We start from the raw sequence: 27,832 nt of genomic DNA, 5'->3' as shown, positions 1-27,832 counted from the left end.
ACAATTGTAAGCTCTTTAAATTAATTTACTAACTGAATTCTGTGAGGTAGATACTATTAACTCCATTTTACAGGTGGTCTTGTATATACTATGATAAGGCTCATCAGAAGATATTGAATGGTTTGAGAGACTGGATATTAAAACAGGCAATGGCCAGATTTTACTTGGTAACAGAACTCTGTCCTCCAACCTCTGCAGCAAGCAACCTAGGGAGTCAAACCACAACCTCTGCAGCTGTTGGCTCAGAAAAGCCAGTATTTGGTCAATGATCATCACATTCCCTATTTTTTGACCCCATCTGCCACTCAGAGCCAACCAGAAAAAGCCAAGTATGCTTCTCAAATCAATCATGCAGTCAACAACAAGAGCAAAGCAGAAGCCTCCCTTTTATCACAGTGAAGCTTCCCTTGGAGTCTCTGCCAAATGTAAGTAATGCTGGCTGACTCTCTTTCTACAGTAAGCTCTGTATAAACAGTCGGTGTTCATTCTCATTAGGGTGATCTTTGTTGATTTCCACAGGTTTTAACCAGAGGAATGTAACAATAAAGAGATAATTCTGTCTGCTGAGTACAGACTGATCTGGAAAGATCTAGACTGGAGGTAGGAGACTAGTCTGTGACTTCAGGCATTGACTAAAGCAGTGGCCACTAGGATACACAACAATGAGTGGAATGAAAAGCATCAAGGAGGCAGGATCATCAGGTCCTAATGAGTGATTTAATTTGTCAGGAAAGAGAAGGAAAAGCTAAGGATGACTGACTGGCTTGAGGAATGACATAAGTGGTAGCACCATTTATTGAAACAGGGACACTAGAGGAAGAGGCTTGTGTTGAGGCTGGAGATGAGTTAAATTTGGGGCAGAGATTTCTAAATTACAGGCTTAAAGTAATAATTGGGAGAGATTAGGTAAATGAGATCACACAAGCAGAATGTAGCAGCAAAAGAGAATGTACAAATGTAAATATAAAAATAACTGCTTTATTATCATCATAAGATTTTATGGAGAAATTATAAAAACATTTAACAAAATCTTTTAAGATCAAAAGCTCATTTAATTAACTGCTTTGAAGGAAATTATACCTCCACTTACTTCAAGTCATAAGATGAACTTATTTTCCCACTTTACCAATGAACATTTCAAAGGTGGAAAATCCTGCTTATTTGATACCTAGTTATAGGGAAAGAACTAACATTTATTATGGTCCATTTATGTGTCTGGTACTTTATATTTTAATTAACATATCTCAAATCTACAGTATGAAGGTAGCATCATTATCCCTGTTGTTGAAACTGAGATCTAACTTATTAAGGCCACATAGTAACTGTATGGGCTAGCAGGGCTGTTTGATGCAGAAACACTGGTTCTTTGCACCTTAGTTCTTTGTCTGACACCTCAGTTGACCCAGAGATTACTTCTAGCAATTACTCCACAACAGGGATAGGCCACTTTAAGTACACAGTGCATGGCAGAATTATAGATAGTGGCAGGATATGACCTCAACCAACAAATTGTGTAAGTTCTCAGAGGCTCTCAGAAGGAAAACAAATTTGGGCAAGGAAGTTCAGCCATGATACCCATTCAAGTCAACTGTTTACAATAATGTATTTAACCTACAAATATTATTGTGTGCCTCTGCTGTGTTAGATATTGTTCTAAGTGCTAAAGACATGGTATTGAATAAAACAAAATTTCTGCTTCCATAAGGAAGTGATATGGTTTGGGGGAGACAGTAAGTTATACAGTGTACTGCAAGGTGATAATGCTCTGGAGAAATGGGAGTAAACGGTGCTAAGATGCTCAAGCAATTGTCAGCAAGAGAGGAGAGTGGGTAACATTTCACTACAGTCATGAAGGAGGTCAGGTAACAAGCCATGGATATCAAGGGGAAAACTTCCAGGCAGTGGGCACAGCGATTGCAAAGACCCTTAGGCCCGGTATAGCTGGCATGGTTGAGGAGAAGCCAGGGAGCCAGTGTGGCTGGAACACAGATTTTGTAAGCTACTTAAGAAGATTTAAATATATACTCTGAGTTTAGAGTTGAGTGGGGAAGGATATGTAAGTATTAAGATATATGTCCTACACTTAAGGAACCCATACGCTAATGGGAGAGACAAAACAAGACAAATGAAATAGTATAAATATAAAACAAGAGATCATTAGGTAAGAAACTGTGTGATTCAGGCTGGGGACTATACCCATTTATGAGAAGAAGGTCTGTAATTGTGAAAATGAATGGGAAGTGCTTCCTATTGGGGATAATTTATGGCGGAGAGGTAGGACCTGAAGGTAGGGTAAGATTTAAATTCCAAAAACAGGGGAGGGCATTGAGTTCACATATAGTTAATATCCCCTCCTGTGTACCAGGTGTTGTGCTGGTTGCTACTGGGGGATAACAGGGGACACTACAGAAAAAACAACAGAGAAGGTTTCTGCCCTCACAGAGGTGGCACTGGGCAGACGGCATTGCAGAGATAAAGTACAGGCTGTGCATTAGGAAACCTTGCAGACAGAAGACCTGACGCATAGGATGGCAAAGATCTTACATACATCGAGTTCAGAGGTTTCGAGGCTAAAATCATTTGAGGGAGGTTTTTTAAGAGTCCCAGGCTCCACACTGGGGATTATGATTGAGAAACTCTACAGTACCCAGCTCTGTACATTTTTAAAAAAGCTCCTCAGATGACTGTGATGGTCACCCAAGTTTGGGGAACACTCATCTAGTACAGGCTCACTTTATAAAAATGGGAACAGGCCTAGAGAGTTGAGTGATCTGGTCAGTGTCATGATATTAGATGAGGGAAGCAATAAGGAGCTACTGTGGAAGCCTGAAAGAAAGAACAGGTGGGACTCAGAGGGAGGAAGAAGGATGATAAAGTGGTGTTTATGGAGAACAGAAGGGAAGAGAGAAAGAGGTGCGACCCAAAGGATCTGACATTAATCCAGGATTGACTGAGGGACGCTGGTGGCAGGAAAGAAGAGCAAGTAGTTATTTTAAAGCCCCATTTGGTACCACATCTTCTGACCTGGCAGGGGTAGGATTGGAATTTTTGTTGTTGTTACTGTTTACTTTGATTTATAATCCAATCCACATGAAATCATCTCCTGTTGCTTTCCAGGAGTTGACTGTTCTGAAACTGTCACACTGTTCATACCATACTTCAGCTATGATACTCAAAGTACTGCTGAGTGGGAAATGGGATCCTTCAACCAGTACAAGTTTTCAGGCACCACCTGAAAACTTGTTAGAAAAGTAGAATCCAGGGCTCCACCCGAGACCTACAGAACCAGAAAAAAATAGTTTAATAAGTTCCCCAAGTGCTCCAAATGCATGTTAAATCTTGAATAATCAGTTGTTCCAAAGGACTTCTGATTCTTTATAATGAAAGAAACAATGTTAAAATAAATGGAAACTAGACAATAGGTGAACAATTTGTGATTTCTCAAGTATATGATGAAGCTGGCTTAATGAACTGAGATAAACTCTAGCCTCTCGCTTTTGGCAACTAGGATATACTGTTCTGTCATTTGTAGGTTGCAAATATGGAATGATTTGAAAAGACTGTAAACATTTAGAGTTCCAAGGTAGAGGAACTACCTTGGTCTAAAAGGTTATCATTTTTAATGGCAAAAAGAGCACTAGACTTCTCTCCCAGTAAAGTAACTAAGTAACTCATGGTAACTTCTCATGGCTGTAGGGCCCTCATCTGTAAGAGTAACCACAAACAAAAACCAAGAAGGCTGAGTGACCATTTCTCTCAGCTCTAATGTCTTTATTCAGTTTCATTTCTTTTGGTAGAAACTGCCTTTTTGAAGCAGTTATTAACAGGGTAGGAACTATAATCAATACAAACTGATTTCTACCTGGAGGAGAATCCTACGGCCTGTAACAAGAGGTAGTAATGAAAGAAAAGGAAAAAAAGAAAGGGAAAGGGAAGGGAGAAAATATACATATATACACAGGTATTCTTGTTCTGCATTACTTGATATGTTGTGGACTATATTGGCAATAGTCTGTTAAAAGTATTTCCCCCCTTTTCTCCTTTTTAACCCACGGTTGTCTGCCTCCTATAACTTTGCACCCCACCCCCTTTTGTAATACCAAGTAAAGGAGGAATGAGAGCCATCAGATGCCAAATTCACCTACTTCTCAGATGCCGAATTCACATACTTCTCAGTTTTGCCAGGTGCCTGGGAGAACAGTGGTAGTGTTGAGCCCCTTGCAGCCTTGGGAGTGAAGGGACATCTGTTGCTCCTCAAAATTCTTCTCCCTGCCTGGACTGCACTACTTCCACAAAATCGATTAGGTAAATTCCCTCAACACCTGCTCCTCTTCATGCAAAAGTGTTGCTGCTCCATGAGTTAAATGTCTGTCCATCTTCAGAGGGTGCAACCCTATTCCCACCACAGCAGAGGTCCCCAGTCAACCAACCACTCCTAAGGAACTCTCCAAGGCTCCAGGATGTGGACGCAGGAGACAGGGTTCCTGACGCAGCCTGAGCCTTCTGAGGCCTCAACAGGAATTCCCAGAGTGGCCCCACATCATCAGTGTGAGGAGGTAGGGCAGGATTCCTCTGTAGAATTCATATTAACATAGGGCTTGATCGTGGCTCTCTGGGGAGGAGCAATGGAACTCTAGTATGAAACACACACCATGGAGTTTCTAAACACCCCTGCTACGGAGCCACAGGGTTCTGAAGTGAAATTTCTCAACAGAAATTAGAATTAGTTTTGTATGACAAAAAGTAACTAAAAACCAAAAAACATGAGCACAATAGAATCAATTCTATTCAATCCCAATTCTCTCTGACGCCCTCCCAAACCAGATTCCAAATTCATATAAAAGTGTTGTTTAATTTCTAATTTTAATAGTATTTTCCTCCCCTCCAGATGCAGGTTTTGGTAGCAGCAAATTCAAACACGTGAGGACTTACCCCTATGTCAAGAACAGCACACGATAACAGGGTTCTACATATAAAAGCCCAATGCAAATCAAATTTTCGCTAAGAATGTTTCCCTCCCTCTCAGGCCTTTCGTGGCCTCGCACTTTTCAAAGCCGTCTCCAAACCTCGGCTACTCAATTTACTGGGACGCTCCGGGAGGACCCAGGAGGACCTCGAGACACAAGTCCCCAGATAGGTTGATTGACGACAACCAACTCCCCTCGCAGGCAGCGCAGTTCGAAGGATCAGCTTTGCGCTTGGAACCTGCGTCCCGAGGGCTGCCCTGGTTTCCACTCCGGCCCCCACTTCCGCTCTCACAGCCCCCAGGCATCGTCCCCGCCCCCAGATTTCAACCCCCGCCCACTCCTTGACACCCTCCAAAGCACAGACACCTGGCCATACCTGCACTTCCTCATCCTCCGTCACCACTCCGACTATCGGGATTTGGCGAGGGCTGCTGAACTTGATCCTGCCGATGGGCTCCCGGGCCTCGGCCGTCTCCGCGGCCTCCGCTGTGGACATGGCCGTGGCTGCGGAACGAGGGATGGGTGCGTCTCCTTCCTTCTTACACTGTGCCCGCAGCCGCGAGACCGAAAGAGGCTGCCACCAAAAAGTGAAAGCCGCTCAAGAGCGGCTAGAGTCGCGAAAAGTCCCAGGGGTCCGGCCGTGGCCTCAGCTGCTGCGACGCCACTCGCATCCCGCCCCTGCAGCCCACCCGCACACCTTGCCGCTTTCAGGCTGGCAGGTTGCTAACAAGCTAAAACGTTGCTAGGGGCGGAGCCAGAGGCTGCCAAAAGGGCTCCTACGGAAGCCGGAGGATCCAAACTACCCCAAACCCTTATCTACACCCTAAACTCTGGAGTGGCTAGGTTTGCATGCGTTCCAGAGGTAAGAGGGGCGAATACCTCGGTAGGTAACAGTGGAGTGTTAATCTTTGCGGCTGTGTGTCTCAATCTTTGTAGTTTGCTCTGGGCTTTCTTAAAACAAGAATGGGCCGGTGGAGGAATGAGGGATGGATGTGGGATGCAGGAATGATGAATGATAGAATGCTAATATTGGAAGCTGAGAAGTTTATCTCACCCCTAAGAAGAGACCAGTATTACCTACATTCCCTAGCCGTTTACCTCTTCTGTACTTTAGTGAGCACTAAAGCATCGTATACGATGCTGGAAGGCTTTCGAGTCAAACCGTTGATTTTAGAGCAAGTTAACCCCTGGAAACTCCACTTTTCTCATAAAATTTTCACTTTTCTCATCACTTTTTCACTTTTCTCATCAATAGGATTGCTGTGAGAGGACTGAATGAGATGATGGTTTTGTAAAGTGGTGCTTGGCACATCATAAGCAAGATGATCTACATGACATTTCTGGCTCTACAAATAGAAATGAAAAACCTAGATTGGGGTTGGCAGCGCTTGATGTGAGTCACAGCCAAAGAAACCAAGTTTCTTTGAAAGAGTACTGCACGCTTCCAGTCCCTGTTTCCTCAATTCTGTTTAACCCTGGTCCTCGGAAACTGCCTTTACTGAGGTTACCACCACTTGTGGTCAAAGACTGTGTACATTTTCATGTCCTCATCTTGGTGTATACTTGTTTATAGTATTTTACACTGTTGACCACTCACCCTTTCTTGAAACTCCCTAGCTCTGTTTTCAGCATTCTTTTTTTTTTTTTTTAATCTTTACAGCTACTCATTGGTGCTTTCAGAGTTCCTCTCAGGCCTTACACCTAGAGGTAGTTCAGTAGGTCTAAGGTTGCTATTAACCCGAGAAAGTGCAAAGGGTGTGTTAAGTGCATTGTTAACGTAACCTTAATTACTGTGTAAATATACTACATCAAGAGGAGACTGAAACCACTTGGATAAACAGAGTGGAATCCTGTGAGAATGGCACCAAAGCCTAAGACGGTGGTTGGAAAGCTGATAACCCAACGACTTGCGATCCTCTGTGTGTTCATCCTGGCATCTCAAGATGAGGAAGGATGAAGAGAAGAAGGATTGCCAAGGAAAATTTTCCACTTAAAGTAGAGCTTACCTAGGAGATGTCAACTGACTTTTGTGATTTAGCACAATAGACTGAAGGTGATAAGAGCCCACAAACCGCAATGGCCCTGGGAAGTCAGACTCTTCACTGGACTTAACTGAAGACATTTTTCTAACAAACGGGCAATAGGATTTTTATTTTAACTAGTTGTGTACCAACCTATATATTCGTTCTGTCCCATATCCAGAGTAGCAGTTTCCCATCCTTAATTAGCACAAATCCCATGAACTCCCCCTTTCTAGCACTTAAAAACTTTTGACTTTTCTCCATCAGTGAGTCCATTACTGGGAAGTTAATAGATCTAACTGTAATTTTTTTTTTTGCTTTAATGATTTTTATCTTTTGACAGGTGAGAAGCAATCAGAATAGAATCCTCAATCACCCCATGCTCAAGCCATATTGACTGAATTACTTTACTTCTACACAGGTGCCAAAATTCCTCCTGCATTACCTTTGTATCTTTTGTACCCATGACTATCCTCCAATGTCTAACTCCTTATGAAACTCAGTTCGTGTGACCTTTTCTAGGAAACCTTCTCTATATACTCTGCTATTTTAGGTGCTGCTTTGTCTGTCATTCTGTTTTTGTACTCTCCACACATTTAATGGTATTTACTGGCTCAGCAGACTCCCTGCTAGACTGAGATTTTTTAAAACAAGGAGAGTTACTTACCCAGGTTTTTACACCCCAAGCCCTCCGCATAGTGTCTAGAGAAGTATTTCTCAAAACTTGATGTGCATGAGAATCATCTGGAGAGCTAATTAAAAGACTTCTGAGTCCCATCTCCAGGGTCTGCTTTAGTAAGTTGGGGCAGGGTTCAAGGGATTGCATGTACAGTTGACCCTTGAAGAACACAGGTTTGAACTGCGGGTTCCACTCACATGCAGATTTTTTTCGATAAATATAGACTACAGTCCCACACAATCTGGTGGATTTAATCCATGGATATGGAACCTTGGATACAGAGGGTTAACTGTAATGTTACCCCTGGGTTTTCATGCAAATCAGGATCAATGTCCCTAACCCCACATTGTACCCTAACCACCCCCAGCATCCTTAACACCTGCACTGGAAGCAGAGTCTTAACCACTGGACTGCCAGGGAAGTCCCATTGATCCTTCTTTAGTATTGATTTTTAAAAACTGGTAAGAACACAAGAGATATTTTTATGACAGCAGAACACAGAAGGATGTGGGGTTAAATGGCTAACTATTGAAATGGTAAATTATTTCAGCAAAAAGATAAATTAATAGTAGAGAAATGTATGAGAGATGACATACATAGAGAATAAAAATACTTCAACCTGGTAACAGTTCAGCAGAATTTAACATTTCTGTTGAATTACAAATTATAATTTCTTAAAAGCTGCTGTAGACTTAAGGATTAACTACAAGTTTTAATAATTTATTGAACTATGCACCACTTTTAAAAGTAACATTGAAAGCTAAATATATTTTTAACTTAAATGTAATATTAGGAAATAAATATTCTTCTTCTGATTTTTTCTTGATACTTGTTTGCACCCTAATTAACAATATTTAGTAAAATTTTAATTATTCACTAGCATGAATTAAGAATGTTTCTAATTAACATTTTAGATTATATATGAATCTGGTAGTCAATAACCTAGTGCCAAATGTTCTAAATGTTCACACAAGTATTGTTTCTTTCTGAGAGTAATTTATTTTAAACAGAAAAATTTTATAGCACTTGGGAAGTGTGGTTATAGTCCCCTGTAGGGGAATTAAGTAACAGAAAAAATACATGAAAGCTGAAATTTAATCTATTTTAGTGTTTTAAAAAATCTTTCAAGTTGAGTGTTGTAGAAACAAAGCATAAAAGAGAAACAAAAGTAATTACCTCCTTCTAACAGAATCATTAAATTTGATACTAAGTAATAAGTACATGGAACATTAAAAACAAAGTCAACCATTGTTCGGTTGTCAACCATTCCAATGAAGTGTACTAATAATCCAAATTGCAAGTGATTTTTAAATAAGAAGCTGCAAGAGCTATTCATGTTTAGTGGAGCATCGAAATAAATGGTAATAAATGAATTAATTTATAAAGAGCAACTTTTATCTGATGAAAGCTCCATGACTTAGTTCCAGTTCATAGTTCCATGAACTGAAAATTTTCTTGAACTTTTAGAACTAAAAGCTATTTATTGTGTTTACATGGTGGGAGGTTATAGTAACCCCAGGAGAGAACTGTCTTTGTTGTGGGGTAGGACTAATTGGACAAACTCATTCCAGTGACATTAATTACCCAAATTCTGTAACTAACTTGACTTGTTCTGATTCTATGAACCATGTTTTAGTCTTTGAAGGCTGTGGGAACCAATACTGCAAACTGAGTGGCTTACGCAACAGAAATTTTATTTCCTCCCAGTCTGGAAGCTAGAAGTCCAAGATCAAGGTGTCCAAGATTGGTTTCATTATGAGGCCTTTCTCTTTGGCTTCTCCCTTTGTCATCACATGGTCTTCCCTCTGTATCTTAATCTATTCTTCTTACTGTTCTTAAAAGGACACCAATCATGTTGGATTAAGGCTCACCACTATGACCTCATTTTACCTTAATTACTTCTTTAAAGACCCTTTCTCCAAATGTAGTCATTCTGAGATACTAGGGGTTGGGACTTCAATGTGAATTTTAGGGGGACATAATTTAGCCTGTAATTGATCCCGACATCCTTTGGACTATAATTAGAATTCTTATAAAAAACAGATTGAAGAGTAGAATGTGCTTAGTTGAGGCAATACCAGTTTATTTGTCGTTAGGACATTGATATTTCTCAATAGCTCCTCTGTCTATGGAATTCTCCAGGCAAGAATACTGGAGTGCGTAGACATTCCCTTCAGGGGATCTTCCCAACCCAGGGATCAAATCCATGTCTCTTGCATTGTAGGCAGATTCTTTACCATCTGAGCCACCAGGGAAGTCCAGATATTTCTCAGATATTTCTGACTTAACAATCTATCACTGTACATTTATCAATGTGAATCCATCCCTGGGAGATGTATCCACTCAAGGTTCTCAACCAATCTGGATTTTGAGTCTGCAGAGTCCTATGCCTGATTTTGGGAAAATCATCATATTTTATTTTCCATTTGAAGAATCTACTACCAAAATTACTGTGCTAGCCTAGGTTCCCTAGAGTCTTCCACAAACAAGAAACCTTCCCCTTCTGCCAGTTGGTGGTGGTGGCAGGGGTGGGTGGGCACTGCCTCTGCTAAGCAGAAGGGAGGAAAAGATGGAAGTGAGGCAGGCCGTGGGAGGATGTACAAATATAGGTGTTACTGAGCTGCCATAGCTTTGGAACAATGGAGTTATTAATAAGTGCTCAGTCTTTTAGGATATTTTCATGGAGGCCTTATGAATTACTGAACTTTGGAACAGTCCATCTGGGGAAATGAAGGGAGAATTTACCTACTAGCACCCTCTTATGCTGCAACTCTGATCAAAGTTCATCCTCGAAGTAGGTGAAAACCCATGCAGTATTTGTAACAGAATTATCCCTATTTGTTGTTTCTCTGCAATTCAAACTTGATTGAGTGTCCTGTATTTTATCTGAACCCTACTCTCAGGATATTAATACCCACACATTTCCAGGCAGCTGCAGGGGGAGCCAGAGCCTCCCCAGAGCCTGTGCACAGGCACGAAGATCAGTACAACAGTGTGGTGGGGTGCTGGTGGCAGTGGCAGCAATAGCAATGACTCCTCTCTGGGCCCACAGGGCAGCTCTCACCACTGGCCAGGAGGCAAAACAGGAAGCTGAGATGGTGATGGGGAGGGTATGGGCAGGAGGATGCAGGCACGGCTGCGCAGATATGGGCTGATAGATAACATAATTTTCTGTAAAAGTGAGGCAAGTCATACTATCTCATTGGTTTCTGCAGGACCGTGTTTTACTAGACACTAGAAATACAGTTGCCAACAGAGGTCCATCTAGTCGAAGCTATGGTTTTTCCAGTAGTCATGTATGGATGTGAGAGTTGGACCATAAAGAAGGCTAAGCGCTAAGAATTGATGCTTTCAAATTGAGAGTCCCTTGGAATGCAAGGAGATCAAACCAGTCAATCCTAAAGGAAATCAACACTGAATATTCATTGGAAGGACTGATGCTGAAGCTGAAGCTCCAGTACTTTGACCATCAGGGTCATTAAAAAAGACCCTGATGCTGGGAAAGACTGAAGGCAGGAGAAGGGGATGACAGAGGATGAGATGGTTGGATGGCATCACTGACAAAATGGACATGAGTTTGAGCAAACTCCAGGAGATGGTGAAGGACAGGGAAGCTTAATGTGCTACAGTCCATGGGATCACAAAGAGTAGGACACGACTGAGCGACTGAACAACAACAAAGGAATATAGCGGTAAGACAGAGTTCCTGAAATCAGGAACTTATAGAATATAGCTTGAATACTGCGTTCAGTCTTAGTTTAAAGATACTTAATAAATGCTAGTGAAGTGAATTACTTTTAAGAATACCATCTCACTAGATGGATGTTTTTCTAAATGTCTTCTTTGATAAAAACAAACAAAAGTCCCCCCAAACCCAAAACAATTACATGAATGCTTTCTGGATGCTTCTAAAAAGAAACAGCCAGAAAAGTATAGATGGCTTCCATCAAATACTGGAATGATTATTCAGTAAGAAAGAAAACTCTGTTTGTACATAACATTTCAAAAAAGAAACTAAATCACATTACATAGTAGGTTTTTATTTATATATTTATAAGGCAGATCTATGAGAATGATATAAAAACATGGCATATAATTTGATAACAGTATTTTGGAGATTATGAAGTTTTAGCAAATATCTATTACAGTTATAAAGAAGACAGTATTTTCTAAGCAGATACAAAATACTCAATGAAAGATAAAGGCAGGAAAATGAGTATCATTAATTAACAATGGAAAATCAGTTCTAATGTGAACTGCACACTATCCTTTACAAACTTTTAAACGTAAGAATTATTGCAATCTAGTTTATTCAAACAGTGTTATACGGTATTGTAATAAAGAACTGAAGGCCAGGATGTATTAATTTTGATTTCATATAAAGAAACCCAAATTTACAATGGCTTAAATACAGGAAAAGGCAGTCGAACTAGTGAAGCAGTCAAGACCTTTTTAATTTCTAACATGCCCTCCTTAGGGTTTGGCCTTGGTCTTCTTGAATATTTGCAAGAGTTCCTATTATATTACAGATCTGGCAGCAAGACAGAGGAATAAGATAAAGGAACACATGCTGCTTTCTTTGAAGAGACTTCTAAGAATTCACTTATTTGCACCTCTACATCTCACTGGTCCACACTCAGTCACAAATGAAGACTTAACTGTGAGGGCTGTTGAGCAATGTGATGGACAGCAGCTTTTAAAGTAGGGTAACTAGACACAGGGAGACAATTTCCAGTCCCCCTTCAGACTCAGTATCTGCAAAACTATGAGAGACCTTTAAAGAAAATAAGAGAATCATCCTTGGAGTTGGCAATTTGGAAATCATTAAAAATAACACCTGCTTTGGTCATTTATATTAGCCCATCTAGCCATTGGGAGAATCCAAATAGTCCGCCCTAATTTTGGATGACTGCATGATGTTAATCCAATGATTTGGGAAGTTAAAAAAATATATATATCTGTTCAGTAGTCCTCCCCTTATCCTCAGGAGATGTTTCAAGACCCCCCCAGTGGATGCCTGAAGCCACTAATAGTACCAAACTCTATATATACTGTTTTTTTTCCCCCTATACACACATACCTGTGACAGAGTTTAATTTATAAATTAGGCACAGTAAGAGAGTACAACAAAATACAAATAATAAAATAGAAATATTATAACAAAATATTATAGCAAAAGTTATGTGAATGTAGTCTGTCTCTCTCAAAATCTCTTATTGTATATAATATCTTTTCCATCTTAACTAAGCACTTGTCACACACTGTATAACTTTCATAGTATGAAGTGCAGTGTAAAACTAGCATGAATTTCTTTTTCCTTCTTCACAATTTCATAGATAGGAGATTCATTCTTACCATATATCCTAGCAATCTCAGGATACAATTTTTTTTCTTTCCTTATTAAGTCAAAAACTTTCACCATTTCACTTAGAGGGGACACTTTACAACTTCCCTTTGACATATCTGAATTCCTAGTGTCACTACTCTTGTACTATGGGGCCATTATTAAGTAAAATAAGAATTACATGCACTGCAATACCACAATAGCCAATCTGATAACCAAGACAGCTACCAAGTAACTAAGGGGAAGGACATGCTGAACAAAGGGCTGATTCACATCCTAGGCCAGCTGGAGTGGGAACACCCAAGATCTCACCATGCTATTCAGGATGGCACACAATTTAAAAGTTATGAACTGTTTATTTTCAGAATTTTCCATCTAATATTTTCAGACCACGGTTGATTGTGAGTAACTGAAATCACAGAGAATGAAACCGTTGTGGGGGGGACTATGGTGTGTACGTGTATTCAGCTAAACTAAATGTTTTTTGGTAACATATTGACAGAATCTCTGAATATTAGCACTTTAGAGGTTTGCTTAAAACAAAATCGAAGAACCTATTCGTTCCTATAAAACTCACTGTTCAAAAAGTATGAACAAATTGTTTCCAACAAAAATTATTACAGTTTCATTTAGAGCAATTACATATACTGAATATGTATCAGAATTTGCTTTAGTGGCTTATGAACACCGGAGGGTGGAGCAGCTCATTTTCATGACAACACATCACAAATATAAATCTTAACACCAGGCTCAGGTTACTATACCATGTGTTACAATACTTTAAGTCATGAACTTACAAAATAATTTCAATGCAACATCTTAGGCTGTTTAAATACTTCTTTCAAAACAGATTTTATAGACTGACACAGGTTCAGTGTTCATAGTATTCCTAAAGAAATACTTATGAATTACACTGATGGCACTTTGTTTAAAACATCACATGAGAAACTTTTAAATTTCACAAATAAAAACTTTTTTGGCAGGGGGAACCTCTATGTACAGAATTTTTTATGAAACAGTTTAATGGCAAAAGGCAATTAAAAATAATTAAGATTCTATCACATTAATAAGAGATAAACAAAAAAATTGGATATGATATATTCTCAAAAGCCCTTTTACACAAATAATTTTCATAATTTCACTGTAAGGGTGAATACATATTAGGCTACTATTAGCAAATTAATTTTGAAAGTAAAACCCCTTAATCAACTCAAAATTATGCTAATTTATAAGAAATATAATCAGGTAGTTTAACATTGGAGCTCATTAACCAATCCCATATGTAGCACAAAATAATTATCTCTGATAAATACCTATAAATATAATTTATTCATACTTTAAAATACTTCAAAATTTAAATAAAAATCTCTACCTGTGGACAATCTAGGCTAATTTCCATATATGCTTTGAAAAATATATGCTAACATGAATATATTCCTATTTAAACATGATTTTAAATATCCTTAATAGAGGAGACCTATGAAATCTGCGCATAAAAGCTAGGTAGCATGATTCAGCCCAAAAATTAATTTCCTTTTAGGAAAAAAATTAATTATTTTGCATAGGATTAAAACTAGGGCTTCCCATGTGGCTCAGCTGGTAAAGAATTCAATACCTGGGTTGGGAAGATCCCCCGGAGAAGGGAAAGCTACCCACTCCAGTGTTCTGGTCTAGAGAATTCCATGGACTCCATAGTCTATGGTTGCAAAGAGTCGGAAACAACTGAGCAACTTTCACTTTCACAACTAGATATATTTTCTACATTCTTATAATTTTCTCAGGGACACTTCTCAAAATATAATTTAGGAAAAACAAGCCTTCTACTTTAAAGTTTCCACTACTTTCTCACATCTACCAAGAGCAAAATTCAGTCATACTTCTGAGGTCAGAGTCATGATTTCTAAAGAATGATGAGAAATGATAATTAAGAAAAGTAATCAGGTAGGAAATAGTAAAATAAACCAGTTAAAAGTTATTTAAGTAAAGCAATTAAAAGTCAGTATTTTTCCACTTTCAGAAAAGCTTTTAAACATTTAGAATTATAATGAACATATTACACTTGGGCTTCCCTGGTGGATCAGTGGTAAAGAATCCACCTGCCAATGTTGGATCCATGGGTTGGAAAGATCCCTTGGAGAAGGAAATGGTAACCCACTCCAGTATTCTTGCCTGGAAATCTCATGAACAGAGGAGCCTGGCAGGCTACAGTCCATGGGGTTGCAAAGAGATGGACATGGCTTAGTGACTGAACACGCACATATTATATTTATTCTAAAACTTCATAATTATGTCAACTTTGTAGTACTGAAAAGAAGATATTACCATTCCAAACAACTTTTACATCATATATACACTTCATAAACTTCGCTTTTTCATATTTTCAAAGGCCCCATTTATCTGTAATAGTGATAATTTTATCTTATTAGCTAATTAATATATACATGCAACAATATAAATATACTTCAATAGTAATCTAAGTTTTAAAAATATTTCACTGTATTTTCACATTAACTGGTGAAAGCGTGGGCTTAAAGGGAGTGGAACTGAAGGGACAAGAAATAATTACAAATATGTAGTTAATTTCACAAGTCCACTATATAGTTTATAGGTATTACCTTGAAGTTATCACCCAAATGAATCCCTGCTGAGAACTAACAAGTAAATGATTATCAAGACAGATAGGCTACAATTAAAATGAAAAGCTCAATTAAAAAGTACAAGTTACTAAAATTCACCAAGAAGAGAACATCAGAGAAACACGAGCAGTTTACCAAATTGACATGATATGGTGGTAGGGAGCGAACCACTGGTGGGAAAGGTAGCTTCTACTGACTAAAAGTCCTCTTCTTTTTGGCAGCTGGTTTCAGTAGAACCTTACTGCTTAAGTTTTAAAATGTTAGAATTTCAGGAAGAGGAATACATATCATTGTATCTTGTCTGAAACTTTCTATTTTAATGAAGAAAGAGCAAATGGGGGGAAAGTGTAGGACTTTCTAACCAAAGTATGAACAAAATGCAATTTTTAATGTGGAATGTCAGAACTGAAAACTTTCATGAATAATTTGTATGATTCTATGTCTCTAGAGCAGATTCATAATTAACCCACTCATCTAAATATCCTTCATACTTGCAAACTGCTCCCTAACGAATGGCTGAGCAGGCAGGAAGACATCTCAAGAGAGAGAAAGAGATGACCAAATCTACAGGGACTTTTTTTAAGACTCTGTAGGACCCTCCGCTGTTAACTACTACTATGGTCCTATCTCTACTGGAGTCCCTTACTGCATACAGAGGTGTATGGACTGCCATGGATCTCTAGGGTCCTGTCCCAGGCAAGGTTCTTTCCTAGGGTAAGTGTGAATTATATCCCCAAGCAAGGATAAATTTACAATTGTACCTTCACATATCTTTTGACACCCACGACGCACTGTAAAGAATGTCAGTGCCTTTATACCAAAGAGGAAGCATCTAGATTGGAATGCATGGGGATGGGGCAGGGGCCACACAGCCTAGTGGCTAAAACCGCAGCCTCTGAAATGTGACTGCCTGGACCTGAATACTAGCTCTGGCATGACCTTGAGCAAATTACCTAACTTTTCTATCCTCCATCCAGTAACCTTATATGTAAAATGAGGATAATAACCACCTCTGTCAAGGGGTTGTTGTAAGTACTGTATGGGAAAATATAAGTAAAGTGCTTAGAACAGTGCCTGGCATGTTATAATCCCTTAATGAATGTCAGTAAATTCCTATATCACTCAGAATATGACTGGCTAATGTGCAACAGAAAAAATCAGCTGATAAACAACTACTTGTATGTAAACTTAATGCTTTCCCTCTAACTAAAAATAACTATATGATTCCAAGGATTGTTATTAAATTAGAAAAATCAATTTTGGAGGCCATATATTACTGTCTTCTCCCTCCAGTATATTAATATGCAAATAAAACTGCTCTGTAACAAGATAAAGAATAAAACTCTTCATGAGGTACACATTATCAGTATATATTTCATGTCTACAACACGTTTTAAATATAATTTTAAGTTCAGTTTGTCTCTTTAATTTGTGTTTGCTCACAAATCACATTGGTTCAAACCCTATCTTATGAAAGAAATATAGGGATATTAACATATACCCTTACCTAGATGCTAACCTAATGTGTCCTTTCTTAAAAATAATGTACTTATGCATTTCTATTTCTTAAGCTGAATAATAATTAGAATCTTACTTAAGCTTCAGGAAAAAAATATCCATCACATTATATTAAAACTTAAAGTTCTGCTGGTTTGCACAGTTTTTTTTTTTAATATTATGTTTTATCTGTACTATTAACTACAAATATTTCTGCCTGATTATGGAATAAAGTTTATTAAAATAACAATAGCATTACAATTGTACAAAACAAAACATACCTATATTTCAACATAAATTGACTATAAAAATTCATATTAGCAAAATGTGACATAAGGGAAAACAAATTTGAAGAAAATTTTACCATTAATTCAGTTGAGATCTCATTGAACAGGTTTCAGCCCACAGCAGTTTGACAGTACACTTGCAAGTGAAGATAAAGGAAGTCATAAAAATAATGGCATGAGGAGAACTTCATATAGCAGCAGGGAGCACCATTTATCATCACATTACTGTAACCCTCTCTGGTGAGAGATGAGGAACTGCTCCTCCAATACCTTCTTCTAGAAATTGGCTCTTTTCCCAGCCCTTTTTAATTCTCTTTAGCTTTTGGCTTATACATGGAAGAAGTAAAACAATCTTACCCAGAATTACAATTGAGGGCAAAACAAGAGCAAGAACAAAGTTTGGTGGTGTATAAAACCTGTAGTACTCTTCTTCAAAAGCTCGTTTCCATCCATAAATCAAAACATGGAAAGTACTTATGAGCAGAGCTACATATCCAAGGGTAGACTTGGGACAGGGGAAGAAGAAAGAGAAACAGAATAAGAAGCAAAATTATTCAAACTCATGAATTAATCCATCCAGATATACTATTTTGATATATTTTGATATATTTTGAAAATACAACTTTATCTTAAATTATTTAGTTACTCTTTGTTATCTACTGAATTAAACAATTTTAATATTTTCATATATTTCTTACACATTTATATGCACACTTTGTTTTACACAAATAAGGCCACATTGCTTATATTCTAATATTCTGATTATTTATCACATCTAGAACCTTTCCTCATGTTATTAAACATGAAAACATGAGTTTAATTTAAAAGGTATGCTACTGAATGGATGTGCTATAATTTACCTAACCATTCCTTTTTGTTGATCATTTACTGTTTTTTACCTTCTTCAACTATTATATGTCACTTTAAGCCCTTTTCTATATTTTGGTTTAGCTCCTTAGAATTGATTTCTAATAGTGGGATTACTGGTCAAAACATCTGGCTTTTCTTTAAGGATACTGATAAAAACTGGAAAACTTTCTTTTAAAGGTTATCCACATTTCTACCAGTTGTGTATATTTTTTAAAATGTATATTATATATGTAATACATGTATACATATATACACATGTATATAATTAAATGCTAAAGAGCATTCTCATAGGTATACACACATATAACTTGAAGATAAATATGAAAAATCTTATAGTATTAATGTGTAACATAAAAAGCATTTCAAATGGTTTTACTGACCATATTGAATGAGATTGCTAGAGTATTTTGTTTGTTTTTATTTTCTTTTTTCATTTATTTTTATTAGTTGGAGGCTAATTACTTTACAATATTGTAGTGGTTTTTGCCGTACATTGACATGAATCAGCCATGGATTTGAGAGTATTTTGTTAAAAAGTTTACAGTTTAAAAATCGAGAAGTTCAGCATTTTGGGTTCCCTATATTATATTTAACTGCTTACTTGAGAAATGGTCTATGTTACACAAAACGTAGCACACTAACAGCATAATAATGTAATGTCTAACTTCACTGGGGAAGGATTAACTCTCTAGCAGAAAATTGTTCTGCTTGCAATTACTCATCTAAATTTATCATGATACTTTGCACCTGTCTAGCACCTTTTATCAGAGGGCCTTCTATTTCTTTTCAGGTGGTATTAAACTAGCAGTTGGGAAAATATTCACATTTTATTTCCCTCAAAAAGGAAAAATTAATTTAGATGAGGGATAGGCCCTTATTCTGAATGAGGTTTTTAGACCACTTAAAAAAAAAAAAAAAAAAACACAAGCAAATAGGCAAAAAACAAAACCCCAAAACAACCAAAAGTTAGTGTACCACCAGATGCCACTCATCTGCATATTGTGCTATAAACCATTTGGATACAGCCAATATTGGTTTTATGATAATTTAGGTAGGGTCTAAATTTGAATTATATATTTTTAAAATATGCAAGTTCATTAAATAGCTATTACTAGAGAAAGTGAATGTTTAACTTATCATACAACAAATGTTATTTTGAAATCCCTCATACACATATGTATACAACTGATGTGCCAAATACATATACTAACAAGATTCATAAGGCTGGTAGCTTGCCATAATCCATTAACATAGTTTTGTTATTGCTTGTGTTTGTGTATATATACACATTTCCTTTAAAATATTGAGACTGAGCTTCTCTCCACTTGAATTCTAGACAGATTAAGATGACTCAGAATATAAATTAAGTCTCCATTGAGTTGGCCAATAACAAATTGACTTTGGTATTAAATTTGATCTAAGCTGACTCAAAGTGACCTTCCACTTTCTATTCCTTTTTAAAATAACCTTTATCTATAACATAGTAGGCAGTGCTATCAAAACCTTCCAGTAAAGTCCTGTGCTGGTCTTTTACTAACTAAATCAGAATGGTCCTAAACTGGCCTCTAGCAGCATATATTCCACAAGCTACTTGCATAAACAGCAGTCCCAGAGGCATTCTTTCATAAGGAACATATTTAAAATTTAACTGTACTTAACTGTAATTAAAATTCTGTACCACCCATCCCCTCACCAAACAAACACCATGTACCTGAATGAAACTGAATTCCCTCCAGTTTAAAGCATTGCTCACTGAAGGGATAGAGGTGACTGCCAGGAGGGAAAGTAAGCCGAGGCTCATTATGCCAAAGGAAATATACATTTCAATTCTCCAGACTTCTTCCTCATTCCAAGAGTTTTCAATATTTGCATGAACCTAAGAAGAAAGCAAATGTGAATTTCCTTTGTTTGGTAGAACATTAACTGATTCAGCACAGAGTTCACTCTTGGCCTAAGAATACGTCATATACAGACATATTTAAGTTGCACTAATTCAATTTAATGAACTGGTATGGAGAGCCTATTACTGGATGGTATTTGTTCCAGGTGTGTGGGAAAGAGAAGAGAGAGTTAAACAAAAAGAGGACTAAGGTCCTCTCCTTCCTCACCCATGTGTGATAAGGGTAGTTGACACATTTGTAATACATTGTGCTGACATGGACTCTGGAGTCCCAACACTGAAATACTAAGTGTTTGGTTCCAGAGGGAGGCTAAAGAAGTAGTGGCAGTTAATTTTCCGGTATTTTTAAAACTTGGTTGAATGTTCAACTAGACAATTCTAGTTCAACTTAGAATCCAAGCAGGGGATTTCTAAACTTTGTGCCTTCCTTTCTCATAGAATATTTATGCTGATTTGCCTCTTTCTTCTTACCTTCTTTTCCCCAGGAAGCTGAAATTGCCCTGAGGATAAAGCCCTACGAAGCACAAATATTTATCTACTTGAATGACCTCATTAGTATACTTTTCAACTGTCTAGTTGCCTCATTCAGTACTTTTCCAAATGTCTTCCCCTTACATTGATAATGCACATATAATCAAGCCAGACTTTAACTCTGAATACGTCGGATTCTGCATAGGAACTACTTTTAGAATTGTCTGTTTACATGCAAACAATATAATTAGAGTACAAATCAAGGTTTGGATTCCTTGGGTTGAAGTTTTGATCTATTCAAGGAAAACAGGTTCCAACTTAACTTAACTAACTTAACTTGACTTTTCGTCCATTTCCAGGTAACCAAACTGAAGTTTAGTTCAGGTAACCATACCTGAACCATTACAAGGTAACCACACCTAAGTTTAGAAAAAAAGAGAGAAAAGCTATTTCTTAGCCACTAGTTCACTGAAGCAATCAATACCAACATTCTGAAAGAAGCCACAGAGCTCCTCTGTAGAGAAAATGTACTTACTATCTTATTTGGCTTCTATACAACAATACAGAATAACAGCATATCCCAGTATACCCGGAGACTACAACCTGTATCTATCTATTAACACCTGCCCTCCCAATTCACCCCTTCATTCCATGAGTATGTTTTTTGAGTGTCTACAATGTGTCAGGCACAATTTCAGGCACTAGGCATATATCAGTGAGCAAAATGGACAGAGTCCTCCTCTTGTGAACTTACATTCTGATGAGAGAAGGCAGAGAATAGTAAATAAAGAATACAAAGTGTGTTAGAAGGTGGAAAATACTATTGAACAAAGAGAAGGTACAGCAGGGGAAGTAGGAGAGGCTGGGAGTACCAGGGTTGAGTCAGAAGCAGGTGGCAGAATGTAAAACAGTGTCCAGTGAAGGCCTCGCTGAGGAGATAAGGACTTGATGGGAAAAAATTTCACATTCTGAGGTATGGGGAAGTCATTCTGGCTCATACATGATTTGGTTTGAACTTTATAACTAAGAACAGCCTGTCTTATGTACAAACATACAATGTACATCAGCTTTACCATTAAAAAAAAGAATGCTGCCCACCATCAAGTTTTACAAAGGGTTTAATCACAATCCATTGTCAGTTCACAATGGGCCATGAGGAGAATTCAGGAGGAAAACAGGATGAGGCTTTCTGGGCTGTGAAATATAGGCCCCTAGATAGTTAAGATGCATACCTCTGGGAGAATTTCAATGACCCCAGATTCCTGCATCTTCCAATACATAGAAAAACACTGAAATTATTAACTTGAAATATCTGTTCTTTGTGATTAGCAGTAATCCTTTATCAAGGATGTATGCTTGACCACACTTATTTCCTAGCTAAAAAATTCATATACATTCTGGCTCCTTCCCTGCCACTTCAGAGCAGTCCCCTCAGAGCTCCTGAGAGGTTGTTTCCCAGGTTATAGTCTTCAGCTTGGTGTGGATAAAACTCTCTTCTAATCTGATTATTGATTGTTTACTATTTGTGTCAACAAATTTGAAGACTTGAAGGAGGTGAGGAAGCTGGTAGAGTAGATATCAAAGCTTTACCATTCATTTAAGTGAAGTGGTTTTTAGAGAAAATGGCTTAAAGAACATCAATCTAGTAATTTTTTTTTTCAAATTACTTTAGGTTTTATTGTTGAAACAAGTGTAATTACTGGATGCTACACACTTGGACCATAATGCTTTGTTTCCTTATAAAATGCAAAAGCTCTTACACATTTGTTTGGCATACTGTGCTCAAGTTTCACTGAAAAATGCTACATCAAAGAGCTTCAATGAAAAATCCTACATCAAAGAGCTTCAATGAAACCCCTGATATTTACTGAATGGAAATTGTTGAGGAAAATCATAGTCTATGCCATCATCAAGCCAATTCCACGAGGCTCTCCCTGAGATTTTCTGTAAGAGTTAAGTGTTAGAAAAGCTTCACCTGAGGAACTAGTACCTTTCTTGCTTTTTGATAACAAAACCCAGCAATCCTGACTTGCTATTCTTTTTTATATTTTCACTAGGCTTAATTTTATTGTATGTGTTTACTAAAAGCTGCCTTATTATTTCACGGAACATGGCCAATTATAACATAATTAACTGATGCTGAAAGTAATCACTGCAGTTGTAACAAAAAAGGAAAATAAAACCCAACTCTTCACTTCTCTGCTTTTATTCTGCAGAGAAAGGGATGACAGAAGCTTTAACTATAAATTATTCTGAATTAGCCATATAATTCTTATGCAAAAACCTTGTTTAAAGAATAATTCTTTCCCCTCCCTAAATATACCAACATTTCTATTACAAAGTATGTAAAGTTTTACACTATTTTAAATGTTAGTTTTTATAACTTATACTAATCAAGTATTTTACTAGCATCAGATAAATATCAAACATGCTCCATACCTGCTGATAAGCCATGTTGAGAAATAAGTATCTCTCTGACCTTCTCATTGGTAAGCAGAGACTGTAGGCAACATGGACCGAAGCGAAGAAAAAGCTTAATAATCCAAGCTGTTTTCTACACTGTAACCAGGTCTCCAACCACGGTGGGAATCTCCTATACTTGGTGCCATAATAAAGCTGATAAGCAGCTGCCAGGAGACCTGCCAGGTAGACCAGCGACAGCAAAGTAATGGCAACTATGGGCAAGGTCTTATTCACAATCTCAATAGGAATCTTGTAAAAGTCACTCTGCTGGTTTCTAGCATAGGGATGAATCACATCTCTGACAAAAGAATAAAGAAAGAAAAATGTGGCCAGGCTTACGGCTACCACCACTGGCCCTCTCCAGAGAGTAAACAGTCGCAGGGGTAAATTTTCAATCTCCCTGGCTGATGATAATGATCCCAAGTCAATGGGAATGAAATTCAGTTGACGGGCAAGTTCAATAACCTGTTGTCGAGCTTGAATATTATTGCTGCATATATAAACCTGTGGGGAAAAACCAGAAGACTCATCATTACTATTGTTGCTTATAAAAATGGTAATAATCACATGCTCCATTTAATCCATGGAGCATCACATATGATGACCTGGAGTGATACAAAAAACTAAGGTGATAAAGCATTTGTTAATTTATTAATCTATTTATTTATAGGTTAAATAGTATTGTAAAAATACAACAAAGCCCTTGCTAGCTTCGATGACATGAAATGAAAATGCAGAAAAATCTAGCGTGAACCTGGGACCAAGTTCTCAGGGGAAGGAAGGCAGGAGGAAAGATTTCTAAACCACGTGCTTCTGAACAGATAAGGTAAGGTCTTCTCTTCAGTAGTCTAGGTGAAATTCAAGCTGCTGGCCATGCCCCTCCCCCATTCAGCTCCCACACTTCTGCAGGGCGTGGGCTGGGGCTGGTTCTCCAGGCTTTGGTGGACAGCTTAGCTCTAGGACTGCAGTGATTCTGCCAAGCAGAGTGATTGCAAGCAATGCCCTTTATGGCTGTTCAGCAAGGGAAAAGATGCTGAATGAGTATACTGAATGAGATGGTTGAATTTGCAACTAAAATTTTCTAAATTATGTCATGATGCTATACTATTTATAAAATTTACCTTCTGGGTTAGAAACCAATTCACCAAAACCATGGATAATCTCAGGTGTATTACTTCATTGGTCAGAATTATGAAATTCTTTCATCTTTAAATTAGGATAATATATTTGGTGGGGGGAAATGGCATTATTAGGCTTAGTTAATTTAAATAGTAAAAGTAACTGCTGTTTGATGTGATCGAGATCAGTAGGGGTGAGGGTGGGCTTTCAAGCTACCAAATACTCTTATATATTGCAATATGGTTGAGAAGACAACAAATATTTGTTGAACACCAAGTTCATGTTGGAGTGAACCTGGATTAGTGTTAGAAAAAGTTTGCTGTAAAATCTCTGAGTGATGTTCAGGGAAAACAAATTCTTAAATATATCCCAAAAGATGTTTATATACGTGCTCTGGAACAGGCCACATTGAAATTCTTGCCTGCTAAACCTAGTTATACAATGGAAAGAATGTAGACTTCTTAGGATTATTAATTTTATCTAACATTAGCCATATAAATGAAAAAGTCTATACTGTTAGAACTTCTAAAATGGAACAGTGAAGGTAGAGAGATAGATATCAAAGAAATAAGGAAAAGCATTCTCAGTTTATTACAGGTGTGACAATGGTGAATTAAACTTTTTTATTTAATTCATTGGGAAAAAACACTAAAAATTATAAAACTTTATAATTTACCTAAAAGAATAAATCAAACATATGTAAAGGCAGAAGATACAGATGAAACTCTCTCTGGATTTCCCACTGAAGAATCTCTTGTTCCATAATTTATTTTGTTGAATATTAAAATTATCACTAATATAGGCAAAGGATTAAATTCTGGTTTATCTCTCATTTACTTGATTTGATCTATCGCTAAACCTTGGTGGATATGCAAAAGAAAAAAAGGCTTCAGAACAGTCTCTAGGAAAGTATGTATTCTTTTACTAGGTCTTCCAAATTAAACACCTGAAAATGAATAGTTATCAAGACACTCATGTGCAGCACGCTCTGCTGTGCTGTACTTTACTCAGCCATGTCTGACTCTGTGCGACCCCATGGACTATAGCCCGCCAGGCTCCTCTGTCCATGGGGATTCTCCACACAAGAATACTAGAGTGGGTTGCCATGCTATTCTCCAGGGGATCTTCCCCACCCAGGGATCGAAACCATGTTTTTGGTGTCTCCTGCATTTCACGCAGATTCTTTATTGCTCAGCCACCAGGGAAGCATGATATGCAGCATACAGAGATGTAAATACTCGAATTTATTTTCTAAGACATCTAGTCAACTGTCTTTATGGGCAAAAATAATAAAAGTATTTTATCATCTTGCTCCAATATAATGCATAACTACACTTTTGAAAGATTTTTAAGGTGCACTACTCTATGTGTTTACTTATAAAAGCAGAGCTGGAACACTGTTTACCAAATAGGCAAACACTGTTTACGTCTTTTTGTTTGCAAAGAAAGGAGGAGGAAGGAAGAAAGGGTGGGAGGAAGAGAGGCAAAGAAAAAAGACATGTTTGAGATTGTTTTAATTTTTGAGGAAGCAAGGAGACGACCCATTATTCATCTACAAATCTTGTCTTTTTCTTCAATTAGCTGATTATGATAGGAAAGTTCAAGTTATTTTCTCAGCTTTTTACATCATTTTGAGGATAGAAATATGTCCTTACAAGGTCAGAACACAAATCTTCAGGAGCTCACACATAGTTTTCAAAATGATAATCATGGGAGAGCATCAGAATTCGTTTTTTAGGTATGTATTTGTCTACCTAAGTATAAAATACCAGCTAAATAAGAATAAAATGTAAAAATACATACCTGCCGGCTGGCATCCTTAGGTCCTAACTGAAGTGCCCAAGCTGAGATAACATTAAATCCTTTCACAATCAAGGAGTCCGGGAATAATGAAGCCAAATATTCCGCATTGGATTCTGGGTATTGGTTTACCTTCATATTATTGCTCACATCAATCAGGATTTTACCCACAAGCAGATGTCTCAGGTCCCACAGGGAGGTATAATGTTCTCTATGTATAGCAACAAATATTATATTTGTTTTTATTAGAGCATCTTCATGGTGAGTGACATCTACTACATGAGGAAAAAATTCAGAAGCAAACTTAGGATTTCTGCTTCCTATTACCACATGATAGCCACATCTAATAAGTCGAATGGTCAGGGATTTGGCAAAATCCCCACTTCCGATTACACCCACAGTGACCTTCCTTGCATCTTTGATACCATTTATCCCATTAGGCAAAAAAGTTTCACTAAGACTCTTGGGGCTTCCCATCATGGAGATTGATTCCATGATATGGACTCTTCCAAGATCACCAGGGATATCCTAGGGGAGAGAAAATAAAGCACTCATCAATTACTTATTACCAAACATGAATACACTTTTGATGTTATAACAACATCCCTGTTTCTAGAGGTAAAACAATCTGGCAAACTATATAACATCAAACACCACAAAACACAATTTGTAAGCCAGAAATGGATCTCGAAATAGAAAAATGAACTGTCACAAAGTTGATGTGCTAAATTGGAGCTTCTCCAATTTTAATGTGCATTTGAATCATCTGAGAATCTTGTTAAAACGCAGATTCTGATTCAGTAAGTCTGGAGTGAGGCCCAAGATTCTGCATTTCTAATAAGGTGATGCCAATGTTGCTGGTCTGTGGGGCCCCTCTTTGAACAGCAAGGCTCTAGAGCACAAAAGCAGAGAGTGAAGTTTTCAACAAGGGAGAACTTTTTAAAAAACACAGTTGCAACCAGTGTGAAAATTCAGTTTCTCAGCAGACCAGAGGCAGCAAAGTCAGAAATGCCACTAGAGGTAAAGAAGGACTGTGATGATTCATCATAGCTCATGAGACAAGAGAAGACAGACAAACAATAGTAAAACCCAAAGAACCATTTATAACCCCAAACTGTCTAAAGTCATTTGGGATTACCTCAGTAGCTAGTAAGTAGCTAGTAAGAGCTTTATTATTAAATGAGAGTAAGCTAAATCAGCTACTAAAAAAAATGAAATCTGGGGTTTACCGTTTTCAGAAAAGTAGCCATCAAAATATAATAAAGAATTAATTAAATACTATAGACTTCTATCATCAACCTTATGTCTCATTAACTTATCATTGAGAAAGTTTTCCCGTATAAAGGGGGTTAGTAGTATGTTTATGGTCTTAAATTACACAATACTTATGAAATCTTTTTCTTCCTTTCTTGCATCAGTTGCCTTGAATATTTTTTTCCAGAAAAAAATCTGTCAAATTCTTTTCTTAGTGACTAACACCTGGAAAGTTCATATTTGTAGTAACTTGCTCAAGAATACAAATCAGATGGCCATGAATCAGTGTCACTGTTGGGTCTGAATGAAAAACACTCTTCCATTTTATCTGCAATGTGCAATTTCTTTTATACTAATAGCAGATGTGGATCTCTTCAGAGAACTTAATGGATTTTACAGGAACAGGTGGAATGTTTTTAAAAAAACATGTTTCTCTGGTTTTTAGTCACTGGAATTTCAAATTACTAGAGCCAGGAAAATTCAACTTTTTACCCTAGAAATGGAACATGTTCAATGACTCCAAA

The 27,832-nt window shown here is 37.5% G+C and overlaps 2 protein-coding genes and 1 long non-coding RNA gene across 6 annotated transcripts in view; 1 reads left to right on the top strand and 2 right to left on the bottom strand.

Annotated features, from left to right (window-relative positions):
• The window catches only part of CFAP69 (cilia and flagella associated protein 69), a 59,196-nt gene extending 53,523 nt beyond the window's left edge, over positions 1 to 5,673 (bottom strand). For 2 of the 3 annotated variants that reach the window (XM_043463414.1, XM_043463416.1), the window contains exon 1: positions 5,344 to 5,673. In XM_043463414.1, coding sequence (XP_043319349.1) covers positions 5,344 to 5,463 — 120 coding nt within the window. In that variant the 5' untranslated portion in view covers positions 5,464 to 5,673. Of the gene's footprint in view, positions 1 to 4,932; positions 5,250 to 5,343 lie in introns of those variants that run through there. The other variant, XM_043463415.1, reaches the window with a different exon arrangement.
• Positions 5,674 to 5,714: 41 nt separating this feature from the next.
• On the top strand, positions 5,715 to 11,000 carry LOC122438502. The gene is made up of 4 exons (XR_006268574.1): positions 5,715 to 5,829; positions 6,223 to 6,360; positions 7,332 to 7,409; positions 10,883 to 11,000. It is a non-coding gene; the product is annotated as an uncharacterized LOC122438502 (long non-coding RNA).
• Positions 11,001 to 11,686: 686 nt separating this feature from the next.
• Positions 11,687 to 27,832, bottom strand: part of STEAP2 (STEAP2 metalloreductase) — a 28,153-nt gene continuing 12,007 nt past the window's right edge. For both annotated transcript variants that reach the window (XM_043463411.1, XM_043463413.1), the window contains exons 2-5: positions 26,058 to 26,582; positions 23,112 to 23,639; positions 20,013 to 20,177; positions 11,687 to 17,936 (exon numbers count right to left, since the gene is read on the bottom strand). In XM_043463411.1, coding sequence (XP_043319346.1) covers positions 17,649 to 17,936; positions 20,013 to 20,177; positions 23,112 to 23,639; positions 26,058 to 26,549 — 1,473 coding nt within the window. In that variant the 5' untranslated portion in view covers positions 26,550 to 26,582 and the 3' untranslated portion in view covers positions 11,687 to 17,648. The remainder of the gene's footprint in view (positions 17,937 to 20,012; positions 20,178 to 23,111; positions 23,640 to 26,057; positions 26,583 to 27,832) is intronic.

The sequence above is a fragment of the Cervus canadensis genome, chromosome 3 (genome assembly GCF_019320065.1).
Source record: "Cervus canadensis isolate Bull #8, Minnesota chromosome 3, ASM1932006v1, whole genome shotgun sequence".
NCBI lineage: Eukaryota > Metazoa > Chordata > Mammalia > Artiodactyla > Cervidae > Cervus > Cervus canadensis.
The sequence above is the reverse complement of the archived record's forward strand: the minus strand, read 5'-3'. Positions and strand labels throughout refer to the sequence as shown.